The following is a 9,659-nucleotide window of genomic DNA, read 5'->3' on the forward strand; positions in this document are numbered from 1 at the left end:
CCAAGACATCTGGTAAATTTGTGAAGATAAAGTATATTGATACTGGATACTCCATTGTGGTCACTTGCTCCTTCCCTCACTCTCTCACTGGAGCTCTCGTTATAAAATTGAGTGAGAATCTTGAGTTATTAATAAAGAATGGTCTAATGAAGCTTACTGTTGGATACTGCACAATATGGAAGAAACAAAAGATACAAGTATGTGTATATATACTGTCAGTAATTATCATTATACTGTATTATAAAGGAAATACAGGAACCACTGGAAGAGGAGGTACTGGAGACAAAGGAACAACCTCATGATACAAAGGTATAATAATTTGTGTTTGATTATTTTATTAAACTAACTTAATAGGAAGAGAGAGTAGCAAGACTGGAGGAGAAAGAAACAGAAGGAGCAACACCTCAATCAGTAATTAATCAAGGTATAATAATACATTAATGTAATGATTGTTGACCAGTATTATTAATTAATGAATAATTACTATATTTCAGGTATACTATCAACTGACACAAGTGTGACAATAATTAATAAACAATTAATAAAAGAAATAAAAACAAACAAGCAATTAGAAGAAACACTAACAAGTAAGTATAATAGAACTTTATTAATTATAATTAAAATAATGTAGAAATGAGAGTAAAGGAAATTAAACAACTTCTGTCATTACCAAGAAATACTAGTTCAGGTTAAAATTATCATTATTATTAATATTATTATTATTATGATCGTGGGTGACTTAATATTTTTGAGTGCTTTAGTTTTGCGGATTTAATTTTTATGAATTTATGCCGTCTGCCATTCTGTACTGTATGTATTCATTTGATTTTTGCTAATTAAAAGTAAATTTCACAAATCTTAAAAACCACAAATTTGCAAAATTTACAGCCCTCAAAAAAAGGCGCCCTATGGTATTATTGTCATTATTTTTTAAAATTATTATTATTATCATTTATTCATTTATATATTTATTTATTTATTTATAGCATCATACAGAATCAAAAGAGGAATGAGAATGGAAATAGAACAATTGCAATTATTATTAACAAATGAAACTGGTACTGAATCTTAATGTATGTTATTGTATTATAATTATACTATGATAGGTTTACTGGATCAGAATGAATCATTAATAGATATTAAGAGAGAAATAGCTGAACTACAAGAACAGATATCATTTTTGAGTGTACATATACTAAGTAAAAAAGAAAAGAATGAAGGATTTATTTATAAAGTAAAAGGTGAATACTTAATTTAAATCTTTGTGGTGATTAATATGATAATAGTGAATGAACCTACAATGGAATCTATTTTCATTGCTCAGCATAGCTATCATGCCACAGGAACTAAGGAATTATCATTTGATAAGGGAGAAAAGCTGGAGATATATCAACAGAAATTTAAAACTAAATTTTGGTGGAAAGGAAGATCCTTGGTGTCTGGTAATGAGGGACTAATTCCTAGTAGTTGTGTTTACTCAATGTTGGAGTCACTTCAATTGTTAGAGTTTATACTGTCAGTGGAAGAAGTGTCCCTTCCCATTCTACAGAAGATAAGGAATGATTCGTGTAGTCATGATGAGAAAGTTTCTCTTTTCTTGGAGACTATTAATGATGATCCTATTATAATATCTGCACTGAGACAAGACAAGGAACAACATCATAAAGGTAATATTTATTTTTTAAGATGGTATTGCCTTGGTATCTCATACATGTATACAATATATAACCATTAATGTGCAGCTGTTTCATTTATATAGTTCACTACATGTAGATACATATGTGCAATGTGTATTGATGATTAATTTTTTTAATTAGGTGTTACTGGGAGTGTGTACTGGTACAGTGCCAGTGTAACCCTTTACTCTCCATCTCCAGTTCAGTGTAATGAAGTAATTAGTAATATTAATAATAATCATAAGGAGGTTGTACTCTACTCCTCATCTACTAATATTACAGTATCTCTACTTTCATCAGCGAAACTCCATACACTAAACCTGAGGAGTCTTGAGATATGGTACACTCCATTAACTAATGATTGTATCCAGTACTTGTGTATACTACTAACTAATAATAAAACAATACAAGAACTATTTATTGAGTATTCCATTAGTGATAGAGGAGTTACTAATGTCTGTCAAGCACTTGAACACAACTCTACACTTACCTCATTAGTTCTTTTTGGTAATCCTCTCATCACTTCTACTAGTGGTCAGGCTTTTTCTCACCTCCTCCTCAATAACTCATCACTAGTTGAACTGGATCTAAGGTATACTTCATTGTCTACTGAATCAATACTACTCATCCTCCAGTCACTAATGGATAATAAGAAGATAAGGACACTCAAGCTAGATGAACGACACAAAGAGACTTGTATTAATACTTATCCTAACTATTACCTCATACAAGACAGAGTAGTTTAAGACTATCTCAGTAATTTTCTGAACTTACTTCAATCAATACAACTTACATGTACATGTATTACACAAGCTACAGAAAATTAATTTTACCATCATTAGTTGAATTTGGTGAAATTTTTTGAGGTAATAATGATAATAAATGCATGAAAACAGGTGCCACAAATTACTAATTGTTAGTTCTACAGCCATACTCTTAAAGCTACAGCCATACATTATAACTCCACCTTTTCTCAGCTCATCTTACTTTTGTGGCATATTAAAAATAATAACAATGTGTCAATAATATATTATTCAAATTCACTATGAGCATAATCTTCTGGGTAATAAAGAGGCAGGAGAAAATAATGAAAATAGTTCCATTTATTTCAATTTACACAAAATGGCAAAAATTTTCTCACATTAATTAAATGAGTCCAATCAGTACATAGATATTACAGCCAAGTAATACAATCTCAAGTTTAAGGATCATGATAAAAATAATAATGAGGTAAATTTAACGCTAGTCAAGAGAAAGAGAGACAGGGAGAGAAAGAAAGAGAGAAAAGAAAGACCTATTCAAATTTCATCCTTTCTTGAACTTTTAAAGGCATGTGTCTGTCACTTATGCCTGAATAATAAAAGAATAGAAGATATGCGTACTAAGTATATTCATAACTTCTAAGTGCCATATATCCAACCCACACAGTAAATTGACTGCCATGTTGGACGTCAAGTTTATTAAGAGTCTGACGTCCAACGAATTAATTTTTTTCTTGAAAGTTATTTACGGTATGCAATGAATAAATTTTGCAATGAATTATACTTAGCACGCATATCCTCTTTAATAAGGTGTGATTGATAGTATTAATAGAATATCAGGACACAGTGATCTAAAAAATAGAAACAAAACTCACAGCAGAGATTCGACTCCAATGAGAAACCTTTATGTACCATAGCACTACACGGGTTTGTTCAGAAGCCACACCCAGTGACGTTAGAGACCATTTGATTTTCATCAGCTCACACTGTTAGTGGTTAGAGCTAGATACAATAAGAAATAAAATTTATTAAAAAGAGGTCACAAAGAGGATAACAATGTTGTTGTAAAATGTAACCAAAGATATTGTTTAGGTACTTCGTCAAACTTTTCCAAAAATGAAAAGCAGAGAACTCTCCACTTTCATAACTTTTTTCAGGTACATCTGCAATTATGCATTTACTTATAATGTATAAAAAGTTTGATCTGATTCTGATCAAAATTGAATTTTTTTATAAATTATTTTTAAAGTTGCTCAAAAATCAGGTCAAATTACATGTACATGAGTCCCTCAAGTACAATAGTACAGAGTCATTGGGCAAATCTTGCCAAAAATTAAAAGAAGAGAATTCTCTAATTTCATAAATTTTTTCTGATACATACATGTATGCAAGTACTTATATATTGTGTAGAAAGTTTGAGCAGCTAATTTTGATCAAAATTGGATTTTATGAATTTTCAAAGTTGCTAAAATTAGGCAGAACATAAAAGGACAAACATGTACATGTACATACACTAACTGTGTGTCCTAACCTTGTTGTATTGGTACCAAACACACAGCTGTACGAGAGACCAGAGGAGGTGGGGGAGGGGCAGGATGATGAGTGGAATAATGTACCTCAAGATACTTTGAGTCTCTGGGAATGTGTCGGGTAAATGAAACACATTTTCTATCAACACTCTAAATAGTGAGAGACATGGAGATAAAGGATTACATGTACATGTACATATGTGTTTACTTTTGATTTTGGTCATACATGTAACTCAAAAATTTAATCAGAACCAGGTCAAACTTTTTACGTAGCATAAGGATATAATTAAAAATGTAATAAAAACTTGGAGTGATTTTAAAGCCATTTTTCTGAAAAAAAATGATTGGGAATAGTCTTGGGTATTTTTCAAAATCGTGGCAATTTCTTAAAATGGCCGTAACTTGAAAAATTGAAGTCAGAATCAGCTCAAACTTTCTACACAGTATAAGGACATCAATATGCATCAAAAAATGTAATAAAAATTTGGGGTGATTTCGGAGCCATTTTTTTGAAAAAACCATGGGCTATAGCCTTGGGTACTTTTTAGAAATTTAAAAATTACTTAAAATGGTCGTAATTCAAAAAATTGAAGTCGGAATCAGCTCAAACTTTCTACACAGCATTAGGACATCAATATGCATCAGAAAATGTAATAAAAATTTGGGATGATTTCGGAGCCATTTTTTGAAAAAAACCATGGGCTATATATAGTTTTGGGTATTTTTTTAAATCACAGCAATTTCTTAAAATGGTCGTAACTTGAAAAATTGAAGTCGGAATCAGCTCAAACTTTCTACACAGCATAAGGACATCAATATGTATCAGAAAATGTAATAAAAATTTGGGGGTGAGTTCAGAGCATTACATTACATTACTTACATTAAATACATGAGAGTCTTTTAAAGCTACAAGCTCCTACAAGAGAGAAAATGAAAGAAAGGATAGGAGGAGAGAGATGAGAACAATAAAGTATAAATATACTACTAACTGATAATAAGTCACCATCACATTCTGTCAACATGTTAAACAGTTAAATGAATAAATAAATAAATAAATATATAATAGGATCATTATCTTAAATGCTCAATGCACTGGTCACAAATTCATAATAATTATGCAGTATGTATAATTCACAAATTTACTAGAATTCATGTACTAGTATACATGTACAGGTACATTTATACTACCTCATCTGTTATTTCGCTGTCATTAGTAACTCCATCATTTTCATCACATCAACTTTCTCTCTTCCCTGTGTACGTGTATTAAAAGTTCATCATTATCTGTCTGTTCCATGCCGCCATATTAAGGGTTAAAATAACAATAATTGCCCCGCCCAAAACGAGCCCCTCCCTTGTGATATCTTTGCAAAATTTGCATCCGGTTAGCTTGCTCTTTGATCAATGGCAACTAAAACCAGTTCTTGTTCCTCTTCTCTGAGTCTCTTCTCTTCTCCTTTGACTATTGGTAATGTTCATTAACTATCTACATGTTTGTATCATTAAATATGATTTTAGAGCAACTTATTGATGTACTTAATCTGTTGAAGAGATGTGGTTTCCCTCAGACAAGATGGCATGAGCTAGGACTGACACTAGGACTACACAAGAACACACTGGACGCCATTGAAAGGAATCATCCTGGTGATGTATCTCGAATCTTGACAGAGTGTCTCTCCAAGTGGTTGTCCAGAGCTGATAATGTTGACAGTAAAGGAGGAGCTACCTTTGACTCACTGTCAGATGCTCTTAAATCTATGAATGAGAATGCTGCAGCTGACAAGTTAGATCAAGAGAGTAAGTTAATATCACTGATTGTATTAGTATTGACTGTGTGTGTGTGTGTATTCTATAGAACGTAATGCTATGATCAGTGGTAATGATATCAAAGGAACCAATGATGTACACAGTACTGCTACTGGTGAGTGTTACATTACTTTGAATTGTTAAATCATATATAAAATTTAGTTTGCTACAATAATTTGTAAGTAGCATGAATACTATATAATACTTAATCTAATTGAAATAATCACTACAGACTTTTTGCCTAGTATATAATGTAGAATTATTACGTTAATGTGATCTAAGAGTACAATATTATTTAGCTATAAAAGTTTATTTATAATTAGTACGTAATGTACAATGGTAAACAACTGTAGTGGCAACTGTATGTGTAACGACTGTATGTGTCATGAAAACTGTTAATAGTATTTCCTCGAGTATTTCACAATGAATATTATTACATTGTAAATTATTTTTATTTTTCATGAACAATAGGACCAGCTCCTCCTACAGATACAAACAAGCCATTGATAGGTCCTCCACTCTCTCCTATTGCATTAATGGATATACCAGATAATAGACCAACAGTATCTGAATTGATAGAGTTTCATGAGTTATTGATCAAAGGACAACTGGAGGAGTCTCTACCACTGCTTGATGCTGATACTATAAGAAAGATTAGAAATGCTGTTAATGATCATGAAGGAATGTCTCTTCTTATAAGAGCATTTGAAGAACATCCAACACTGCTACATGAAATGAGAACATCTGGAATAATAACAGGTAAAATTAGTGATATAAAACCATAGTATAACAATCTAAATGCATGTAGGTTCATCAAGAAAAGATTTAAAATCTCCTCCACCAACAGCACCCAAACCAAGGCATGCTCAGTCTCAAGCTAATCCCACTATAATACAACTCAGCTCAAAGGAAGAAGTTGCTTGCAATATTGAATCACTACATGAGCAGTTTACTGCTCTTGTGACTAAAATAAGAACATATTTCAGTAAACTTGTTTCCAGTGAGAAATTAGAAGCTGACGAGGTTGCAGTTCATGCAGAAGAATATTTGAGGCAAGACTTAAAATTATCAGAAATCAACATGCGCACTATATTTACTGCAATTAGACCTCATTATGACTTTTTTAATTTTGGATTGATCAAAAGTTTAGTACATCATTTTATCACTTCATCAGATGATATTCATACCAAACTAACTCAATACATTGATAGTGTTGATAAATTCTCAGAATCATCACAATTGAAGCACATACGATCAACAATCAAAGAGAAATTGTCATCATTACCAGCAGCAGCCTCACCAACCACTAGTGATCAAACAAAACCAGTCGTTATTAAACTGAATGACAGATGGGAAGAAATGACAATAAGTAAACTTAAGACAGTCCTCAAGCATTACTTTGGAGTAACATCAGATCTCTTCAATCACATCAGCTTTGATTATGGTTCATTTGTTATTACACTGATAATACCAACCTCACTATCACAGTCTCTTATTGATGCTATCAATAACAAAACAAACTCAATGAGTAGATTAGGAATATTGGAAGTTGCTGTTGACAATAAAGTGATTCCTATCAGAAGAGAAGATGACAATTTTGACGTTTCGCTTCATGAATCAGTTAAAGCTGGTGATAGTTTTGAAGTATCAATGTTACTGCAGTTAGGAGCTGATCCTAATAGTAAAGATGAGAGAGGAAAGAGTGTGTAGTAATGCTAAAGAACTAATAGTGTACTTTGTATGTAATAACTGTTAATAATGTATGATATAATTATTAATTAAGTGACTCCCACACACACACGTTCTGTTTTGGTTGATAGTCTTTTGTTGAACCTTGGAGTAATAGATCTTTGTCCATCGCTATAACACCCATAGTAGTCATTACTACAAGTGCAGTAGAGATAGCTAAGCAAGGAGGACACACTCAAATAAAAAAAATACTATTAACTGGTGGAGGTGAGTTATTTGATACTAATATTAATACAAACACATAATATACCATTAATACAGTTAACACTCTATTAACAAACACTCTCTATAGTGCACACCTCCTAATGGACTGCACCTAGTGTACCAATTACATTCCTTACAGTATAAAATAACCTCCACACAAAGGACACCTCTGTATAACAGAGACACTTTCACGTCCCATTGTACTGATAGAAGTGCCAGTGATTAAGTTTGACAATAAAACTTTATAAAAAAAGAGTCACAAAACACAATAAAATTACCAAAAATCATAGTCAGTATAAATTGTAAGTTATCATATAGAATCTTCTACTCTAAAAAAGAGAAAGAATGAAAAGAGAGAAATATCATTTACGGTAAATGCAAAAATTCAAAACAGATAATCACCAGATATTGTATATGGTATATGCTTACATTAGCTTGTGCTTTGAAGTTGACTAGCTGGCATAATGGACCAAGGACTATAAAAAGAGAGAGAGAATGAGAAAGACAGAGAATGAGAAAGATTGAGAATGAGAGAGAGAGTGAATAAGAGAGAGAGAATGAGGATGAGAATGAGAGAATGAGAGGAGAGGGAAGGACTATAATTATTGATTCTAATACATTAATAAAACGTACAATTGATTTTTGTTTCCTATCATATGGTAATGATAGACCACACCCATTCCATCCTAGCAGCTGTAATGACTTACTGGTACAAAAACCAGCATCACCTGGAACAACACACAAACAAACATCATTAATAAAATAATATAATATTATCATTTTACCTATTATACTGTATTAAAATAATAATATACACACATTAACTGACTGACTGTGTTTATTGTTAGGAGAAGAGACTGGAGAGGTGAAGTGGTCCAGTGGTCAGTAGAGTAACCCTCACTAAACCATCAGCAGGTCAATGTCAGGAAGTGATCAGTCAATTAACGGACAGTCATCAGGACATTTCCCTCTATTACTCATCACCTGATATTGTATACCTACTGATATCACTAGCTCTAAAAATAAGAACAATAAAGTGGATTGGTATACATTACACTAAAATAACAAATGATGTCATCCTCTCACTGTCACACAAAATAACAAACAATACTTCATTAGAGTTTCTAGTGATCAGTGATGATTCCATCAATGATGATGGAGTCATTGCACTAACACAATCATTAATTAATAATAAAACAATTACTCGCTTATATCTTCAATATAATCCTGACATCACTTCAACCAGTGCTCAGTCACTAGCTGAGCTTTTACTCTACAACCACACACTGTCTGTCCTTTGGCTCTTCGGTACTAACATTGATACTGATGGAGTACTGGTACTGATGGAAATTCTCAGGACCAATGATACACTAAGGAGATTATATCTAGACAGTAAACATAAACAAACTTGTTATTCTTTGCCTTATTATAAAACTATTGAAAACAGATTAGACTTTTGGTAATTATTTCATATACATATTAGTTATTAATAAATAATTTGTATTATTAAGTGGAGAAAATAATTTCAAATGTATGTGCCGCCAGATTGACCACACCCCTCATGCCAAGAACACATGTACATCATTCACATGAGGGAGAGAGAGAGAGACTGCAAATCCAAATTTAGGCAAAACTGATCAAATAAAGATTTTGACAAATTGTTAAATTTATGGTGATTGGCAGGTTTTAATCAGAGAGAGAGGGAGGGAGGGAGGCAGAGAGACGGACAGACAGACAGACAGAGACACAGAGAGGAAAATTAATTATAATATAATGTAGGCATACAATAAAGCATGTGCATAAAGATTCAAAATGGCAGGTTTTATTTTGGCAAAATGCTATCAAATTTGTCGACACCTCAAAATTATCAACTATACAGTACATGTAGAAATACTTTATCATTGACTGACCTCTTGGAATGACTTCTTCTCGTA

At 32.2% G+C, this 9,659-nt stretch overlaps 2 protein-coding genes and 1 long non-coding RNA gene across 3 annotated transcripts; 2 read left to right on the forward strand and 1 right to left on the reverse strand.

Annotated features, from left to right (window-relative positions):
• Positions 1-6: 6 nt before the first annotated feature.
• Positions 7-2,449, forward strand: LOC109586480 (NACHT, LRR and PYD domains-containing protein 12-like). The gene is made up of 9 exons (XM_020002673.1): positions 7-197; positions 247-309; positions 355-424; positions 495-587; positions 632-688; positions 987-1,058; positions 1,107-1,241; positions 1,287-1,667; positions 1,818-2,449. The coding sequence occupies exons 1-9, from the start codon at positions 147-149 to the stop codon at positions 2,420-2,422; spliced, it is 1,527 nt and encodes a 508-aa protein (XP_019858232.1). The 5' UTR covers positions 7-146; the 3' UTR covers positions 2,423-2,449.
• Positions 2,450-2,773: 324 nt separating this feature from the next.
• Positions 2,774-4,151, reverse strand: LOC109586483 (uncharacterized). The gene is made up of 3 exons (XR_002187054.1): positions 3,956-4,151; positions 3,313-3,439; positions 2,774-3,026 (listed from the first exon to the last, which is right to left on the reverse strand). It is a non-coding gene; the product is annotated as an uncharacterized LOC109586483 (long non-coding RNA).
• Positions 4,152-5,865: 1,714 nt separating this feature from the next.
• Positions 5,866-9,106, forward strand: LOC109586486 (uncharacterized). Its single transcript, XM_020002683.1, has 5 exons — positions 5,866-5,887; positions 6,244-6,531; positions 6,581-7,474; positions 7,663-7,728; positions 8,574-9,106. The coding sequence occupies exons 2-5, from the start codon at positions 6,309-6,311 to the stop codon at positions 8,612-8,614; spliced, it is 1,224 nt and encodes a 407-aa protein (XP_019858242.1). The 5' UTR covers positions 5,866-5,887; positions 6,244-6,308; the 3' UTR covers positions 8,615-9,106.
• Positions 9,107-9,659: the final 553 nt, after the last annotated feature.

Source organism: Amphimedon queenslandica, unplaced genomic scaffold (genome assembly GCF_000090795.2).
Source record: "Amphimedon queenslandica unplaced genomic scaffold, v1.1 AMPQUscaffold_12860, whole genome shotgun sequence".
NCBI lineage: Eukaryota > Metazoa > Porifera > Demospongiae > Haplosclerida > Niphatidae > Amphimedon > Amphimedon queenslandica.

Excerpts from the sequence above, each read along its gene's own strand:
- LOC109586480 (XM_020002673.1), top strand. The coding sequence starts at position 147 with ATGAAGCTTACTGTTGGATACTGCACAATATGGAAGAAACAAAAGATA. Across the intron at positions 198-246 it reads GGAAGAAACAAAAGATACAA|GAAATACAGGAACCACTGGA; the intron begins GTATGTGTATAT and ends TGTATTATAAAG. Across the intron at positions 588-631 it reads ATTAGAAGAAACACTAACAA|AAATGAGAGTAAAGGAAATT; the intron begins GTAAGTATAATA and ends AAAATAATGTAG.
- LOC109586486 (XM_020002683.1), top strand. The coding sequence starts at position 6,309 with ATGGATATACCAGATAATAGACCAACAGTATCTGAATTGATAGAGTTT. Across the intron at positions 6,532-6,580 it reads AACATCTGGAATAATAACAG|GTTCATCAAGAAAAGATTTA; the intron begins GTAAAATTAGTG and ends AAATGCATGTAG. Across the intron at positions 7,729-8,573 it reads AATACTATTAACTGGTGGAG|GAGAAGAGACTGGAGAGGTG; the intron begins GTGAGTTATTTG and ends GTTTATTGTTAG.